At 43.7% G+C, this 20,127-nt stretch overlaps 1 protein-coding gene across 2 annotated transcripts in view; it reads right to left on the bottom strand.

Annotated features, from left to right (window-relative positions):
* Positions 1–18,373, bottom strand: part of GFOD1 (glucose-fructose oxidoreductase domain containing 1) — an 81,325-nt gene extending 62,952 nt beyond the window's left edge. Inside the window, exons 1-2 of one of the 2 annotated variants that reach the window (XM_035317332.1) lie at positions 18,369–18,373; positions 13,314–13,623 (exon numbers count right to left, since the gene is read on the bottom strand). In XM_035317332.1, coding sequence (XP_035173223.1) covers positions 13,314–13,566 — 253 coding nt within the window. In that variant the 5' untranslated portion in view covers positions 13,567–13,623; positions 18,369–18,373. Of the gene's footprint in view, positions 1–13,313; positions 13,735–18,368 lie in introns of those variants that run through there. The other variant, XM_035317331.1, reaches the window with a different exon arrangement.
* Between the last annotated feature and the right edge of the window lie 1,754 nt (positions 18,374–20,127).

Here is a 20,127-nt window from a genome sequence, read left to right as displayed (position 1 = left end):
AGGAGGTGGGGAACGCAGCCCACAGCCAGTGAGGGGCAGAGCAGAGCTACACCCTCCTTCCCCTTCCATTTGCCCCAAGTCTTATCGCAGCTACATTAACATTCCTTCCCTCCTGCTCCAGCTCCCTCCCAACCCCTCTCCTGCCAACCTTTACTCCTCTGGCCAAATTTGTCAGCAACACACATCTCCCTTTTCAACTTTCCATATGCATCTCTTTTTCCATTTCTAAGCAGGTAGGTGTCTCATGCTCAGGCCACAAGAACAGCCTTCCCTTCTTATCATTTCACTGAAATGCATCCTCCTCTTCCAGTCCAACATTATCTGATGTTTCCTAGCCCTGGGTAAGGGTGCATTTTTCAAAGACCACTACACCTGTTCAGCTTGAGGTTCTACACAGAGACAGGAATGGTTTCCCACGTTAGTTCGAGGAACCTGCAGCAAGTGTCGGGCTCCTGCAAAAAGAGATAAAGGGGAGACAAGATCCTATGTGATTTCTACCTGTAACCCAGAGTCTGGAACATTGAACAGCCCAAGCTGACACACTCCCAGTACCAGTATTGCTCAGCCAAGAACTGGCAATACTTCATGACCCTCACTCCTCCTGCCCTAACCCAAGCTATGTCTCACTTTCTGGAAGCATCCTGCAACGTAATGTTGTCTGCAATCGTTCGCCGTTGAACATGCTTTGAATCAGGGGGCTCTGACACCAGCAGTTATTGGAGGCACTACCAGTCAACCAGTTGCTGTATAACACATCAGAGCTCTGAAAAAGCACAGAAGGAGAAGGGTATTTTCACAACTCTACATCAAGGGCTATGGGACCTATGAAACAAGCAACAAGACTCCCACAGATTCCTGGCCCCAGCTGCCCAAAGTGTTCTCCAGTTGCTCTACCTCTTCATAATTTAATCCACCAGTAGAGCAAAGAAGTACAAATGCATAAATATTTTAATAGGAGACAGCCTGAATGGCATTGCTGCACAGGTAGATACAAGTATGAACACCATATATTAGATTGTTCTAGAAAACCCAGAGGGAGATCTCTAATTACTCCACACAACTTGTGTTTCTGGCTTGTATGCCTGAAGAGCAACAGGCGAGCTGAAAGTTGTTTAAATCCTACTGAGATGAACATTTGACTATAAATACCTCATTTTGACTTATGGCACCAAACTTCCACTACCTTGTACCCTGTGAAGCAATTCACAGCTGCTTGAATGATGAAGAGAAAAAGAAACAAGATCCAAGATCAACAGCTCCTGTGATTTCAAACGAACTTTTCTCCAACTTTTTTACATACATCATGTAAGGGATATCATTTTCCACATCATCCATGGTATTTTAATCAATATCCTAACTACTGCCCACCTCAATCCAGCTCACATAATCTTGTAATTATAAGCTTAGAGACAGGACAGCACAGCTGTATTAAAACTGAGTCTCATGGTACAGTTTTCCAGTCAGAGGTACAAAGACTCTTAGTCTCAAGCTCATTTTCTGACTTCCCTTCCTCTGTGGTCATCTGCCTTCAAGAAACTATACCCACCATTTGCTGCCAGCAAATGGAAGTAGCACAATACCCACTCTTCTCCTTAGTGTAAGCATTGCTCTGCAACAATTAAAACATCAGTGTGTTATCAGCACTCTTCTCATCCTAATCCAAAACATAGCACCCTACCAGCTACTAGGAGGAAAAATAACTCTGTCCTAACTGAAACCTAACAGGTTTTACAGGAATAAGAATAGAGAAAGAAAAAAAGACCGAAAAGAGAGACCGCAAAGTTACACATATTACTAGAGATACATATTTCCTGAAAAACTCTCAACTGAAAACTCATGTATCTTTATTTGTCAGCAGGACTTGCGGAACATGAACCTCTCTGCTTTTCCTGCATTAATAGTCACAGTGATTTCACAAGCCTCACACTGCAGCACAAAACCATCCAAAGTGCATTCTAAACAGATTTTGATACACATAAGAATATGCACATGTTATGATCACAATAATATAATCCATGTAATCTGATCGGTTCCTACATGCAGAGTTTCCAGCACTACACAATGCAGATGCAATTTAGGCTAGTCTACTTAGATCAGAAAGTTAGTTATAAAAACTCAGAAGTATTGGTCACAATTGTGCTGGTCCTGAGCTGCAGTGTAAACACCCAACACTGACCAGCAGGAAACTTTATCAGCATGTGCGCATGATGGGAGGATTCTGGAAATATACAGTCCTCTCGAACACAGTGTGAAAGGCATGTACTGCCTTGGCAAAATACATTTTTTAGCAGCAAAAAACAAACCAACCAACCAGTTTATGTTACTAAATTAACCCTACAGCTTAAGTACTTCCCGTACAATTGATTTTCTTCTTTTCAATGAAAGGATACACAAGAGGAATTCCTCCCCAAAGTAAGCAAAGGCCTCAAAATCCACTTCTTCCCCCAATTCATTAAATTGCAGTGCTCACAAAGTCAGTTAATATTGCACTTGCGGTGCATTTCAGTGCTTCAGGGGGACTTTTAATGTTTTGCCAAAATCAGATTCAAGGGGTATAGCATCACCCCACTGTTTTCCTTTGAGTACCAAGTGCTGGGAATGTTTTTAACCACTCTGCCTGTTTACTGACCCAATGAAATGCACTGACATGCAGGTGTAGCCAGAGAGGGAAATGCCTGGCATGTGGCTCTTTGCAACCCAATTCCATTTGGTGCAAAGCATTTGTAAGCACAGTTACAACATGTGGAGGCTTCGGTAACTACCAGCACTCTGATGGTTTTTGCCAAGCACCCTCAGGTTATTGTGCCCAAATCACGAGGCCCTGGGCATGCGGCCTTCAAAGACAGAACAGGACTGAAAAATGCCAAGACCTGACATTAAACATCTTTGTATATTTGAACACTGTTCAACAGCAGTTACAAATCCAAACTTGTTCACATTGGCTTAAAACAATGCTCAAAGTTGTATCTGCAAACATTATGTACGTGTATGCTACGTGTCTGTCTTCCAAAAAAAAAAAAAAAACAGCTCCTCCCACTAGCTCAGAAAGGCCTGACATATTTGCTAAAGAAAAGGTTATGACTCTCTGCATGCAGGGAAAACATACACCAAAGAGAAACTCCATACTTCATTAAAAATAAACACACAAACTTCCCAGCTGCTGAGCCATCACTGTTCATAGTAAACTGGCTTAATAAGATTTTTGTAGCATCTGTTGAATAAAGGCCCAACACTGGGAAAATGATTACTTTCAGTAACAACCTGCAGAATATTCAGTGTCAGACACAACCCTACAACTGAACACAGCCACAGATCGCTAAATGCCAGCTGTAAATCTTCCCCAACAAAGGAATTCTCTACAAAATTCCTGTAGTTTTTTCAAAAGGTGTCTGACACACATTAAAAGGGGACAGCAACAAGAGAAGCACTGACCTTATTTTCAGCCATCGGGGTGATTGGCTGATGAAAAACTCAACATAAGCTGGCAACACATGCTTGCAGCACAGAAAGCCAACTGAATCTTGGGCTGGCATGCAGGTGAGATAGCTCATGAGCATGTAAGACTTTCCTCATTTTAGGCGCACAATGGATCAAAACATTATTTCCTAAAAATTAATGACACAGTCCATCAAAAATTACAGCCAGTATCAACACTTCTGGTCCTTGGTCCTCTCAAACTACGCCAGCAGTCACAGACCGTGTACAAATGTACTTTGGCTAGTCTAGCAAAATAGGATGTCATCCACACAAATGGAGCATCTCATGACACTGATTTTTAAGCAGAATTCTTCAGCAACATCAGTAATGAGCTCTGCCCATGAGTTAAAGATACGAAACTCTGGACACCTTTGCATATATTTGGACAATGTTTTATCTTGTTTCCACAAGCTAATCTCGGGGAGTACAGCTAGCCCTCTGCCTCAGAAACGAGTCTTTATCAGGGCATCTCATCTTGTCTAACAATGAAAAGTCTTTCACAACCTTAAAATTTCAAGTTCCTTCAAAGAAAGTAACAAGTCACAAAAGAGTTCAGCAAGTCCTGTCAAGCTCATTCACCCACTGACTTTCAGAGGCTGTGGATAACATTTCTCTGCTCCAAATACTGGAGGTGTGGCACACACCTCTGCTCCAAATACTGGCCATCTTATTTTTTACTCCTACAGAAATGCCACCATAACATGTTCTACAAGCACAACCAGATTGAGCTGTAGAATTGCACAGATGTAGCTGTTTTTTGTTGTTATTGTTGAACTAGTGTAAAAGAAGTTTGCAAGCAAATTCCTACTTCTGTGAATTATTATGCCTGACAAACATTCCCTGTAAGGAACCAGGGATTTTATCTTCAAGGAGACTACTGAAGTAAGCAAAAATTTGCAGAACTGTGTCCCGAGACTGCCACCAATCACTTCCCAAGTGGACACATGCCTTTGCTCAGAGGACACAGTTCTGCAAGGCCAACCTCCCCTCCCTGCTGTGTGGTTAGATTTTTCTTTCGGACCTCTATGGGTTCTCTGTAACATCAACTATTTCCTTTGATCCAGCAGACCTTTACTTGCATTCAAAGTGGAGTAAGCAAGATTAGAATCTGAGCTGTTAAATACATCTTTCACAGATGTGTTTCTGCCATTTATTTTAATGTACAGGAGCTTGGATAGCACTGTGGATACCTAATCGCTTTCCAGATGTTCTCTAAGCAATTTTGTCTCCTCTTTCCTACCCTCGCATAAACCAGTAACAATTGCATTGTGTCTTACAGACTGAGGAAGTGAAGGAATGGGAGGGACTTCCAGGAATTTTTAATTTAAATATTTTTCACCTGAATGTTATTTAATTTATATGCATATATCTACATATGTGTGCATAACACAGACTTGAATAGATATCAAGAGAAGAAATTGAATGCTTGGTCTAGCTTTCTGTTTCACATTTTTAAGCAATGTCACTTCAGCACAGCAAGGATAACTACTATTTTATGGTTCTCTGTCCTTGCTTGACTCTCTATTTGGATTTTGAAAAGCTCTCTATATTAAGGTTTCTCATTAGCTGTGTGAAGCCCAGTACCCTAGAGACAGTATTTAATTCAACTATGACCTGCCTTCTGGGCATTTCCCGGCAAATAATGACCAGATGGAAGCACTAGAGGCTGCCAAACATTCACTGCAAGGAAGTGCCAAAACAAGGGTCTTTATTACTGATAAAAGCTATGGAAACATCAGAATGCAAAACAAAGCTGCTACCTTTTTTTCAGCCCCATCTGCTTCACTGTAGCTGTGATTGCTGTCGCAACGAAATTGAAGGCACTGGTTTTTACCCTGAAGTTCCACTCTAGCACAGTAGCAAATGGCCAAAATAATTTTGCTCCCTGTGTTAAATCATTATGTTTATTCTTATATTACTACCAATCGTTAGACCTATTTACTTGCCTCATTTGCAAGTTCCTCAGACCATGTTCTCATTTCCTGTACTCATCACCATGCTCAGACTTAGGAGTCATGCCTGATAAATAACTTTCAACATTAGCCCTGGCTGTATTGAAATGAAGGCTGCTCCTTCCAGCAGAGAAGAGGGGGGTATACCCTCATTCTCTCCTGTGATCCTGTCCATGACGATACCATAAAATTCCTCTTAGCCTGTGGATCAGATTGCAGACCTGCATCCAATGTAAAATCTGTATTTCTGCTACCCTGGATGCCAGTTCCACTGCAGCTACTGGAGGCACCCATGGTGCTCAAGGATAGAGAACAACTTTTCACCTTTGTTATGTTTACAATCACCATGTGCAACACTGGAGGGATAAGGGCGTTCAGCACCAGTTTTGCAGTAGAGTGAACCCTGTTCATCATCATCATATTCTTAGTGCAGCCACACTGCATTATACAGCCTGAATAAACACAGGAAAAATTTATAAGCCCTTTGGGGGCTATTGCTCAAAGGCCTCCAAACTCACAGCAACCCAAAAGCCTTCCTCCCAGTGTCCACAAGAATAATTCACCTAAACTGATGCATCATCAGCCTTTATATGGAGTACAGCTCATAGAATCACAGAATATTCTGAGCTGGAAGGGACCCACAAGCATTGTACGGTCCAACTCCTGCCTCCACACTAGGCTACCTAAAAATCAAACCATATATGTCTGAGAGCAATGTCCAAACGCTTCTTGAACTCCAGCAGGGTCGGTGCTGTGACCATTGCCCTGTCCCAGTGCCCGACCACCCTCTCGGTACAGAACCTTTTCCTAACACCCAGCCTTAACCTCCCCTGTCACAGCGCCATGCTGTTCCCTCAGGTCCTGTCACTGTCCCCTGAGAGCAGAGCTCAGCGTTTGACCCTCCGCTCCCTTTGTCAGGGAGCTGAAGGTCACCATGAGGCCCACCCTCATCCTACTCTGCTCTGGGCTGAACAAACCAAGCTGTTGTGACTTTAGCTGCTCCTCATACATCTGTCCTTCTAGATCCTTTACCATCTTTGTTGCACTCCTTTGGACACTCTAATAGTTTTATTTCCTGCTTATACTGTGGCATCCAAAACTGTACACAGTGCTCAAGATGAGGCCGCACCAGCACTAAGTAGAGCAAGATAAACCCTTCCCTCAACCAGCCAGCAATGTCATGCTTGATGAACCCAGGACACGTCTGGCCCTTTTGGCTGCCAGGGCAAACTGCTCACTCATATGCAACTTGCCACTGACCAGAACCCCCAGATCCCTTTTCAATGGGGCTGCTCCTCCTGCCTCTCATCCCCGAGTCCGTATGTACATCCAGGGTTGCCCTGTCCCAGGTGCAGAACCCAGCACTTGTTAAATTTCATGCAGTTGGTGATTGCCCAGCCCTCTAATTTATCTAGATCTCTTTGCAAGGCCTTTCCACCCTAAAAGGAGTCAACAGCTCCTCCTAATTTTGTATCATCTGCAAACTTACTTGACATGCATTTCAGTCCTACATGCAGATAATTTTTAAAAGCTGGCCCTAAAATGTACCAGGACAGTGATAGGTGGACCACACCTGTAACAAGGACACTGTCACACCAGTAGGATGCTACACATGTATATATAACCAACAACTTGCACCTGCATAGGAAAGGGAGTAACCATTATGCCTGTAGAGCTGCATTTACACCAGCTGGACTTCTAATGGCCATGCAACAATTATTACATTAAAGAAATCATACCTCTTGCAGTCATAATTATACTGGTACAAAAATCCATGTGCAGACCAGGCCTTAAATCAATCTGGGGAACCTACACAAGGGATTGTTCCTGTTTAATTACATAGCTATTTAAATCAATTTGTTTAAATCAAGACTTAAGACCTGAAATCATTTTTTGTAGGGATGGTGGTTTTGTTACATGTGTGTATGCTGACCTTGACCTTGTAAATTAAGTCTCTGACTTTGACAGCTCACTCATATGAGCTACAGGCTTATTGTATGAATAATAAACAAAATACACTCGGGTAAATGCTTCTGTTTCGGTGGCTTGAGGAAACCAGAACAATTCTAAGCAACTATGGATAATGCTGTGGCAAACTGATAACAGTGAAGGGTGGTGGTGTACTGCAGCAGCGCACAGAAAATATCAGTCCCGGCTACCTTAGAAATTTAACTCCATTTTAATCTCAGGACTTTGCCACCAATACTGCTAAATGGGCAAAATCTACCATACTCACAGAGAAAAGGACAGTAAGTTGCAATAGGCCTCAGCACGATTTACCTAGCTCTCAAATAAGCAGACAGTACAACACGTTTAGGCTCAGCTACCCATGCCTGGAGTCACATAGAAAACCTCTTGTTACGTTGAGCCAGACTTAAGCCTAAGAGGGCTTGGGTGGTGGGAGCAACACTGGGAAGCTTGGCAATTCTGTGATTTTATCCGCCCAGCATATTTTCTTTTCTCTGCATTCATCTACACATTCTTTCTTAAATCTTCTATTTAACATTTTCCTGAAGCTCAAAACAACAGAGGCAGGACCAAGTCCTTCATCTGCAGAGCTCTCACTCAAGAGAAATCTGTCATCCTGGACTTAGACCACCCACCACTACAAGTCCCAAAACCCAGCAACATAAAGTAAGTGAGATAAAGGCATGGGGAGGGACCAGATAACCCAATACCCTAGCAGGTGCTACAATGGCCACTACAGATCAGAGAAAAGGCACAAAGCCAAGCAAATAAGAAAAATACTAATAAAAGATGTGTTTTCTGCTGTTTTCTGTGTTATAGGGCATATATTGGGTCCCAGCAAGGGACACAATAATTTACTCCAGATGTTAAACTTACAGTATTTAGCCCCAGCATAGCTGTATAAACATATCTTTTCATAGAATAAAACCATGTTACACATTTTCTGCTTGTTCCACAGCATCCACAATACCATGGTCCCATTTTAACTTATCAGTGGACTCTGCAGATATGATTGCATAATCCCCTTTTAACAGAACTGGAATAAGCATACCTTTTTCTGTAATTTTAATTAAATGTGAAAAACACTAAGCTACCACTTGAATAAAGATGGTTTACATCTTTAGTTTCAATTTTGTTAGCAGTCTTTAGCTTAGAAAAGCAACTAGGCTAACTAAACTCTTTACTTAGTGCTGCAAACCAAAAATGGCTCACCCAAAAAATGAATCATACAACCTGCTGCCTCTGTGATAGCCACTCTACAAATTGTGCCAGTATGAGAAATCCAAGAGGTGATCCTCACTAACACAGCTGTGCCAACAGGTACGTATGTTTATGCTAAGACAAGCAGTCTTTTAGCACTAATAACTGCTTGTTCATAGGAGATGGTTTTGCTGTTCCCAGCCCTTTCCTAGCTAAGGCTACTTCAGACAGATCTTCACCAGCCATATCAGCAGCTGTGCCTAGAAGAGCTACATCACTCTTTTAGCCATTTTCAACACCAAACCAAGATGCGATGGCATTGCTAATGCTCCTGTGCTGCTGTTAGCACTGACAAGGATGCTCTGGAAGGACCTGTGATGGACATAGCTCTCGTGTCTGCTAATCTCCAAACAGCAGACAGAAGGAATAATAGGTGTACTTGCCACCACTAACACCAATGTAAGGCCTGAATAGTGAGAGACGAATAGTGTTCAAAGCACAGAAAAACAGATAACAGCCTCAAGACCTTGCCTTAAAAAAAGAAAGTCCCCTTTCAAAGAAAAAAAAAAGTCTGATTTCTCATCAAAATATGATATTGCTGACTATGGGCTGTCTAATGAAGGCTGACAAATCAAACACTTGCAATTCCAGATGTTACCACAGCTGTCCCCTCATCTGCTGAAGGTCAAAACCCCAGAAGTGGAGCAGATGATAGGAGGGTGCCCATGCACCCCACATGGCTGGTCAAAGGTAGGAGCATGGTTGAGGACTTAGACAGACATTTGTTTCAGCCGAGACAGCTACAGGGCCTTGTACTATCTGACAGAGCCTCACCTGGTTTAATGCAGGCACTTCAATTGCAGCTGGCTGCTCTTAGTCTAGGTAAATTTGGGTGTGTTACTGCAGTGCAAGCTCAGCACCCCAGTTCTCTCCATGCTGGGCATCCAGCCTACACTACTGCCACAACAACTGAACTGGCATTTATTTTCATGAAATACAAGCAGACAATTGGGAAAGAATGGAGAAGTGTCTTTAATCTGAAGGCCACGAAGGAAACAAGTTTGCACCCAATCCCACAGCATCTCAGGAGGAGTTTTACAAGAACAGCACTGGAATTAAAGGTCTGCTGTACTGAGAGAAAAGGGCAAAGAAAGAGCTGGATTATCCTCTGCATTTTTTTTTTAATGCACATGGTCATCACTCAGGTGGGATGAAGGCTTGCAGCAGACTGCCAGCATGGTCTTTGGAGTCACTTTCTAATGTCTGCCACGTGCAAAAAATGCATTGTAGCCTTTCCTAGCTCTGCAGATGATAGACAGCACTTCATTTGACTTTTTCTTTTGCAATAAGATGTCCATAATTCACATTTAATATGCTGCAAAGTCATCTGCCTTCCAAGCACAAGAGCTCATTCTGCTCCATGTCACTGCTGGTAGGTCAAATTTAAACTCAGTATTGCAGGACAAACATTGCATTGTTATTAATAATAAATAATTGTGGTAGTATTTTACCTTAATAGAGCATCTTATCACTTTACAAAATCTGGACCACAAAAGCATGTCCACAGCTAGAACCCTGCAACCCCTTAACGATTTGTACAGGTGCAAAGGAATGAGCAAATGAATTACAGATTACATCAAATCTGTGGATTACTTCACTGCAGCCTATGATCCTCACACTTCAGGGGGAGGTCCAGCATTTCAACATGGGGCTCTCACAAACACCTTCTGGACAACGTCTGTACTGCTTGCCTGCATAATAGGACGGTGAGGATCCCAGCAGCACAATTTACATTCCTCTCTAAATGAAGATGCTCCCTCATGACCACAATCAAGTATAGAAGCACCAGTCAGCAAACAAATTTAAGGGATCTTAAGAAGAACAAACTCTGATGGACAGGGAAAGTCATATCCTGCCTGCACAGTCCACAGGTAGAAAGGGCTCCTACCTGGCACTACTATGATAAAAACATTTCAAAAAATAACACTGTGTAGACACAGCTGTGAATAGGTACATTGAATATTCAGGACATAACTTAGCATTTCTGCCCAAGACTTACGATGACACAGGAAGCAAAACCACAGTTAACAGGGTAACATCTCCAGAGACATGCTTGAAGAACATCGGGCATTTGGTTCTCCCCAAAAGCAAAACATTTGCTCCCCAGAAAACATTTACATGAACCTCAGGAATAAAGTCTCTTCAGTTAAGTTGACTTGACTTAAACACCAATGCAACCAGAAGCACAGAAATGGCTGCAAATTCCCCTAAAATTTAAAGGTGAAATATCATCAAGGACTTCTCAGGACCACCTGCAGCATACCATTTCACATGATGCAGCAGCTATTTAGCCACACAGAGCAAGTTTCAGTCAGGATCTGAAGTCGTATTTAATTGAACAGGGGCAGAGGGAGAGATTATGCTGTGAAATTTCACATGTTGACAATTTTGCATGAGGTGAATCAGAGTCACACTGTATTATCTGAACCAGGATCTCTTCAGATGCTAAACACAAGTAAGGATCCTGGTGACACTTTTTATCTTTGCTTGCAAATACATCCCCCATTCCTGGTCAGGCTTGGGACCCAGCTGTATTGCTGATGCACACAGGCATGGGAAAAGCAGACCACTGCTGGCTAACATGCCAAACGTTTCTACCCAGTGAGAGGATAAAAAACACCCTTACTAACTCATACTGTTTTTCTACACTCACCCAAATGTTTCTTGACCACCAAGCAGCAAGTCAGCTTGGACATTAGCTTTGCATTATGCAAGCACCCAGCTGCCACAACTACAGGGAATTAGAACAAACAGCAATACACAGGGTAACTGCTAAAAAGCTGGACAGACCAGAGGCAGGAAAGAGAAAGGCTCCAATAGCCCCATCTTGTAAAAGCGTACAGGAATTTGATTCCTTTCACAGAGAAGCAGCAGAGAACACCATTGCCTTTCACATAAAATGCCAAAGGTTTTACTTTTGCTTTGGGTCATTGTCCAAAACAGCCCCTCATTTCAGGTTTCTCTCTTGAACTTGCCCAGTACTGGTCTAGCTGCTAAGCATTGCAGAACAGAGCCAGACCCAGCTCAGGAGCCTGCTTCTAACAGAGACAAGCAGATGATGCTAGAGGAAAAGTTAACATGCCAAGTTTAAAGCCCTATTTCCCCCCAGCTTCCAGGAAGGGATATTTTGGGGACTTCCTCAACTGGGGTTGTTATTCACACTTTTGTGTTTTAGCAGCATGCCTAAAACACATTTACAACAGCAATACTTGCCTACACATCTGACATGGTAGTTAAAATGAAGCAACCGCATGCTTCCTGTGGCATTGTCCAAGCCCACACAGCTGCATGGACACCTGCTCAGCCCCACTGATACCTCCAGCACCCCAAATAGGCCAGTCAGTTGAAAGGCCTGAAAATTCACCATGCAAACACAGTCACACGATGGAAATACCAGCAGCTGCTTCCCTGTGTTTATTCTTTTGATAACAAAACTGCCCCACATGAAAATAGAGCTCTGGGCAACAAGTCACTTTAAAAAGTAAAATACAGGTTAGAAAATAAAATTAAAAAAAAAAAAAAAAAAACTGGGCCCCTGGGCCCTGTGTCCTCCTAGGCCAGATATGCCTCTGTCCACATGTAACCCAGACCAGGGTGTATCAACAAATTACCCATGCCTTTCTTCAGTCTTTTCTGCTGCAATACAGGACATCATTTTCAGTCCTCCTGAAGCCTCACTCTGTGAGTAAAACCTTTAGTTTCTTTGCCCATGTGCTATCACTAGCTGCCATACCATGTCTCTTGTGTGAAACCTCAAGCAAAAAAAAAAAAAAAGTTTGCCTTTTTTTTTTAAAAAAAAAAAAAAAGAGTCCCACATCCTTTCCTTATGATAGAAACTAATATTTCTCCAGCTTTTGTTTTCCTCAACAGAGGACAGACAACATTGCCCCTCCTTACCAGAGGATTTTGAACCCTTCCCACTTGATGAATGCATTGCACTCCTCCCCTTGAAACGTCAAATCCAGGGACTTAAAGCCAAACCATCATGCCCTGGCTCCCTGGTTCCTGAGGCATGAAGCACAAAGCAGGACCAGGAGAAGGAGCCGGGAGCTGTGAGGTACTCCTCTCAGCAGTTAAGGAACCGCCAGTCTTCTCTGTGTCAACACACAAGAACTTTCGTTTTTACAGATCCAGTGCTTGAATTCAGAAATCAAGTAGTAAGAAAAATCCCCTCTGAAATAGCTGGGGGAAAGAGGTGTCGATCGGTCTGGATATAGCAATCCTTTGAGTATGCACTCTAAAAAAACGTTGTGCATGGTGTGTTATGGCACGGTTAATCGCTATTTTATGATTACCCCATGTGTTTTTGCCCATATTCTACCCGTAAGGCATGCAACTAGCCAACGTTGGGGGGGTAGGACGGACCCCAATGGAGTGACGATGGATGTGTGTGGCGCAGCACCACCTTCCTTTTGTCGTTCATCATCCCTTTTTCCCTCGCAGCCTGCTGCTCGCAGGTGGCATCAGCGAGCCCCCAGCGGCATCTCTCCCAACCCTCCGACTCCCCCTTCCCCATCCGCATCACCCAGCAGGGCACAAAGCACCCGGATCCCCTCGTGCGCGGCGATCGCGTTTTTTTGTTTGTTTGTTTTTTGGGGGGGGGGGGGGTGATCTCCGCTTTGCTCCTTCCCCCCCTCCACCCCAAGAGGAGCTCACCCAGCGTCTTGACGGCCACCTGGCGGGTGAGCGGCGGCGGCAGGTTGATGCACACCAGGTCGACGTCGTGGTGCAGCAGCACCTCGTCGATGCGGCTGGTGTGGAAGGGCACGCTCAGCTCCCCGGCCAGCTCCTCCGCCTCCTCGGCCGTGCGGCCCCACAGCGCCTTCACGGCGAAGCCCTCCGCCTGCAGCAGCGGCACGATCACGCGCGCCGTCAGCCCGGTGCCGAACACCCCCACGCCAGGCAGCATGGCGACGGGACGGGACGGGACGGGACGGAACAAGCCCTCAGCACCCCGCCGCCGCTGCTCCGGGCGAAGGGGGACGCAGCCCCCACTGACTGCGGCCGGCAGCGGGCCCAGGCGCCCCCCGGTGCCTCAGCTGCGCGGCGGCCCCCGCCATGTCAAGGAAGGGAACGCAGAGGGTGAGGGGGGTTAGCGCCGCGCCCCCGCCATGACAGGCACGGCTGCCCGCGGGAGGGGGAGGGACGGCAGGGAAGGAGGCGGGGGGAGAGGGAAGACGGCAGACCCGCAACCCCGCCTTCAGCTAGGCTTTGCCCCGCCCCCGCCTCTCCATTGGCTGCCTCTTCCTCGTGGCTCCGCCCCTGTGGTGCCCTCGGAGACTGAGCTCAACCACCCCATACCACCAATGTCACTCTCTAACGATGCTTGTAAGCACCACGTCCCACCTTTCCTTGAACACCCCCAGGGGCGGTGACTCCACCACCTGCCCGGGCAAAGCGTTCCAATGCCTGACTCCTCTTTCTGAGAAGAAATGTCTCCTAATTTCCAACCTGAACCTCTCCTGGTGCAACTTGAAGCCATTCTGTCTAGTCCTGTCACTCATCACCTGTGAGAAGAAGCTGAGCTTCAGCTTCCTTTCAGGTAGTTGTAGAGAGCAATAACGTCTCCCCTGAGCCTCCTCTTCTCCAGACTGAACGACCCCAGTTCCCTCAGCCACTCCTCACAAGACTTGCGTTCCAGGCCCTTCACCAGCTTTGTAGCCTTTCTCTGGACACACTCCAAGGCCTTGATGTCCTTCTTGTAGTGAGGGGCCCAAAATTGAACCCAGTACTTGGGGTGCGGCCTCACCAGAGCAGAGTACAGGGGGACAATCACTTCCCTGTTCCCCCTGGCTACACAATTCCTGATGCTATTCCTGATACTAGTCCTCATTTGTAGGCTGCTCATAAAAGCTCCCCCCTCCCACCCCCCCCCCCACCCCCCACAACAAAAAAAAAAAAAAAAAAAAAAAAAAAAAGTCGTAGATAGCTGAAGGTTTGCCTGGCTGCTTGTAAAAGTCGACCAAAAGTCACCAGTCTACAGTTCTGGAGGAGGTAGGTGAAGGCCCAACAGAAATTGGTGTCATACTCCTATTTGTAATTACAGACTTTTCATTATTTTAGTGAGCACGAGTTTATGAAGCTCTAAATCAGGTCATTGTCTGGAAAAATTTTCAGTGAGGCAGACGAAATGGGAACTGAGGACTAGGGAATGAAATTATTACACTCCACCAAGTCTATCGTTTTCTCAGGGAGAATTTTTGTTTCCTTTACTTTTCAATTTTATTTATTTATTTATTTATTTTCCAGTTAGGGTAACATAGTTTTGCAGAGTTACACTGAGCAAGCAGCAGCTAGCCTGGAGAACCCCAGTTAGCCAAGCCAAGCCCTGAACAGGTGACAACTCCAAATCTGAACTGGGGCTGCATTTCCCCCACGTGCTGCAGGGACTCGTGGGCATCCCCATACCAGTTTGCGCTGGAGCAAGGTGCGATTATTTCTCAATTAACTGCATGAAATAGGGCAACCACCCTGTATTTGCTTGTCCCTGTGAGCACCCAGAAGGGCTGAGGGAAGCCAGTGCAGGATTATTTTGAGTAACATTGACTGTGTCATCTCTGAAATACACACAACTGCCAAGATCAGTGACGGCAGAATCTGTGCTCACATCTACAGCACTGCTTGTACTGGCCACTTTCTGCTGACTTTACTATCAAATCCAGGCAAGATTTTTTTTGGTGCAAAGCAGGAGAGGTTAAGGCAGCACCAAACTGCTCTGCTTTGAAAGCACATCTAACCAGGACTGAGGCTCCATGGGCTGCATGTATTCCAGGAACCTTGAAGCCTCCTGTGTTTCATATATCTTCAATATCTTTCAATTTCTAAGTTTGCCAGTCTCGTCAAGAGAGCCAGCATTTCGTTCTTATGGCTGCTACAGCTTTCTTCAAGTAATACATATGCACATGCATTTCTGTGACAGATGATAATTTTTATCTTCCGTGATGTTTTTCTTAGCCTGAAATAAATTATTAGCATAAAGCATAAAGTTGCTTGTGGAAAATAATGATAATGATGATAATAATGATGATGATGATGATGATTATGATGATGATGATGATATATAAAAACTTGACAGGCTCACATGGCCCTTTTCTGATTCTAAATTCTGTAAATTAAACAAACTTGCAGGAAATAAGAAAAGTGTTGCAGTCATCATTTTGATCCTATTACATATTTCAGTTGAGTTCTGCAGCGCCAGGTCATTATGCTATATGTAATGCACAACTAGGTACATCACTAACTTTATGTGAGAAAACCTAACTTAATATCTCCTCTACAGAATTTTGGTAGTGTTGTTTGCAAAGATTTGAAACAATCTTTTCAGTTGGATGCCAGATATTTTGTGGTGCTTTCTGTAGGACTATATTGTTTTCTTCTTTATTACATTTTGGGAGTATAAAAATCAGAAATTGTTGGGGGGTTTTACTTTTTATTTAATTATTTTCACTCAACTTTTATTTAGCTTTGTATATAGTTTTATTATTATCAGCCTAGCTAGTAAATTGAAAATATTAGACATAAAAAGATATAGCAAGGATCAATCAAGCATACGTGCAAATGCTTGTTATCAGTTGGCTTAAGTAAAATGCAGAAAGTTGGTGGTCTTCCAGATCAGCCCTTAGCACATAAAAGTCCTCAATCTACTTTTCAAATGTGTGAAGGTCTTCCCACATGTCGCTCAGGTTTCTGTCCAGAACCCTCTGAAGTCACCAGAAAGATGTAGATCCATCTGATAGAGCACTGGGATCCCAAAATCTTTCATTCTTACTTCTCTGCACTTAAATTCTGCCTTTTTTTTTTTTTTTTTTTTTTAACATTTATACTCAGACTCCACAGCTGCATTTCTCCAACATCTCATACATCAGCCTGAACAATAGAAAGAGCTGGATAATACATGGCTTCTGTAAAATCATGAAATGGAGCTCACTGTTCAAATACTTCTCAAATCCCAGGATTCCAAGATTAATTAACTAATTTCTACATAAACCAAAAATGAAGTAGCAGTGAGTTTTCATTAACTGTTTGGCTCCTGATGGGGAATGAGGTTTGTGTTCTCCACCACTGGGCTACTATAGCTTTGAGACTGTAAATTATTTGCATAGAGATAATAGTGCTTCAGAGAAGAGGAAAAAGCGGTGATTCAGACCTCTCTGGTTCTCCCACTCAGCTCTACTGAGTCATCCATAGCATTAGAAACAATTGATCTGTGAGCCGCATTGCTCAAGTCCTTTTTTACATTTAACACCACACAATTTGCAGTTCTCAGGCCAACTTAAATGTGATCTTGCAGACAGCCATACACATTTTAGTGTCTCTTTGAATGTGTTTCTATTGAGACAAGCCATAGTGGGTTCTTGATGTGGGATATAAGGTTAGGAACTGCTTTAACATTTGAGTATTAAATGGTCCAAAGTGCAGTGCAGAGCACTAGACAAAAGTAAAACATGTGCTAGCAAAGAATTCATAATGCATTCGGCCATACATCAGTCTGGTCTGTGGGTGTTTTGCCCATACCTAGAATTGCTGAGCCCATTCAGTACATTTTAAGAGTTTATTCTTTCCCAGTTCCCAAAGTCATTCTTTACAAGATTTGTATGCTGAGTGTGGATGGGCTGTAAGAAAACCAGAGAGTCTTCAAGAATCTAGATTGCTAACAAAATACTTGCAAGAAGGCATTGGTACTCTGTTCATTAAGGCATAGAGAAGGATCTAAGCAAGTACAGTTCCCACTCTTGGACAATATAAACATCCCATGAAGGATGACAAGTGTGAGCATTCCCACTTTACTTGCATAGAAACTGGTGCTCAGAGAAATGTTCTCTCCTGGGTCCTCAATTTCTGGGTGCTTGAGACCAAAATACTAGTAGACCCTTGCAATTTTGGCCTAGCTGACTTTTGAGAGCTCCTACCAGAACAATAACAGACCATTTTCCTGGAGAGCTCAAGCTGCTCCAGATGTTCCTACCAGGCAGCTAGAGAGCCTGGACAAATAGAATGGACTGGGCAGCAGTAACTAAAGTTTACTAAGCTGCCTTAGCCATCACCCCTGTCATACATAGGTAGACACATAAAGAAGGGGATTCTCATGTTGGTACTTTGCTGGAAAAAAAAAAAAAAAAAAAAAAAAAGTAATAACAGGGTGAACGAGTCATATTGAAATTCTTAATTCTGAAAAATGGTTTTGAGCCTAAGCAGTAGTTTGTGCCACATCACACCTGTTAAGTGCTGTGCAAATAGCTGTGCTGTGCTGCAGAAGTGATTATTTTAGGAATAGAACATTCCACACCATTTGCATGGCAGCTGAGATGTTTCTTTGGGATGAAAACAGCAGAGCATCATCACTTCATTAGTCACATGGGAGTGCATGACAGCAAGCATGTGTAATTTCAGGGCTTCTCAGCCTTCCCATGCAACACATGTTTTGAAAGAGTTCAGTCGAGTGGAAACCCACTTTGATAGAGGAATGCAGCGCAAGGATGCTCTGCGCTGTGGTCAGGCAGTCATCCCCTTGTCAAGTATCTTCTCTCTGGAAGTGGCCAGGACTTCAGCAGGACTTGCAAGAAGCCTTGAGGGAGACAGTTATGGGACAGGTTTTAAAGGAAAATATATCTGTTGCAGGAATCATTTTTAAACACCCCACATGTTAAATACTGCAGATTTTGGAGAGCCCTCCAGCACACTGCAAATCAGCTCTACTTCACGATGGGAAACCTGCTGCTGCTTGTCAAAGACCCAGTGATTCAACCCGGGTAGGCATACATTTCTTTGTACTTGTTGCAACAAGCCCAGGAACTGTGTGAGCTGAGAAGATACCAAGTCCCAGGAGTATCTGTTTCCTGAGAATAGCTGAAGCCAGCTAATTGCCCCTGAAGAGTCCCTTCCAACCTGAAGTACGATGCTATCATCCTAGGCAGCCTTTGTCACTTGTTTCCATTTCAATTTTGAATTTATGGCACATAAATTTGTGGGAGTATCGCCATGGGGGTCGACAAGCCCTGTGGTTGGTCATAACATCAGACTCCTGACGATGAAGCCATGAGGAATGTAAACAAGTTAGAAGGAACAAAGAAGGGTGATTCAGGAGAGGCCTTGGTGTCTCAAACTGCTTGTTCTCCAACCCTTAAGACATGGAAGTGTCTAAATGTTTGCTGTTGCCAGGCAAAGTTGCTAACCAGTGGTTAACAACCTGAAACTGACTCCTAACCAATGGTTAACAACTGGTTAATGATGCCAGTGGGAAAGTACCGTTTGTAGAGCTAATGGTATAAGAAGGCAGCCCGTCCTCAATAAAGGTAGCTGAAGTTATTGATCCTAAAAAGAAACTTTGGTGTCTGTGTGGTCATTACGCCACTTAAATTGGTTTGGTACTGTGACTAATTTTAATCTGTACCAAAAAACAAGCTTGTTGAGTCCTTCCTTTTTATGCATTGAGAAACAAAATTGTTAAGAAAAATAATTAGTTGGGCCTACTCCAGTACCATAGCATGGACAGGATTCATGCAGTTTTCTTTCAGATATTCTTTCAGATTTACTTCTGCACTGCTATTGCTTCCTTAAAATCATGTCCTTTAGAACTATAATACAGTTAAATATGAGGCTTTAGATTTGCCAATTGTACCAAGTGAATGTGTTGAGGTTTGGACTGCATTACCTGGTCTGTGACCTTTTTTCATTAAATCAATGATGGTCAATCATGTGTTCTTTATTTGTGCAAAGAGTAAATTTAATCCCATGCAGTTTCTAGGCTACTGGCTCTTTGCAAATTCTCCTTTAGCTGAAATAGTAAAACCATTATTTGGCATTCTTTCCAGAGGCTCCTTCTCCTATCCAGGTGAGTACTGAGTGGCATAATGTCCACAGCAAAGAAGGTGAGCATGGTCTGCCTCAGAAAGGTTCTCACCTCTCCCACTGGGAGCAGGGCACCTGGTCCACCCCACCTTCCTGTTATTCTTTAATAGTAGCTTGGGGCATTAATTTGAAGCAGATGTTAGGCACTTCCCTTATCCATCCACCCTAGAAGACTTCTCCTTCCACCCTAAAAGCAGTGTCTGTTTGCCATGGCTAATGTTGAGTGCTGCACAGAAGTGATAGCCCACCTCCCTGCTTTAGTCCCACATAATCCCACATGAAGGTTGCGCAAAGAAGCAGCCAGCTGTTTTTATAATCCATTCCCTTCTGGTCAACAAAGGTATTTCTTATTTTTTTTTTTTTCAAAGCTGAAGACTTCCTTCTTGAAATTAATCATTTCCCCTTCCTCTTCTGCCTTGCCCAGCATGAGTTGTCATTCGGCATTGCTTGTGTGCATTTTGTAGCTTGTTCCTTCCTCCCCCAGTGAGCCCCAAGGAGCACAGTAAGAGCTGTCAGTCTCCGGTACCCAGGCCAGAATTATAACCCATGAGACAATCAGGACCGAGCTGCTCTTTCAGGCAATCTGCAAATTGAGGGAGGCAATAAGGCACAGTATTTAATG

This window comes from Oxyura jamaicensis, chromosome 2, assembly GCF_011077185.1.
Source record: "Oxyura jamaicensis isolate SHBP4307 breed ruddy duck chromosome 2, BPBGC_Ojam_1.0, whole genome shotgun sequence".
Lineage (NCBI taxonomy): Eukaryota > Metazoa > Chordata > Aves > Anseriformes > Anatidae > Oxyura > Oxyura jamaicensis.
This window is presented reverse-complemented; position numbering and strand designations above follow the sequence as displayed.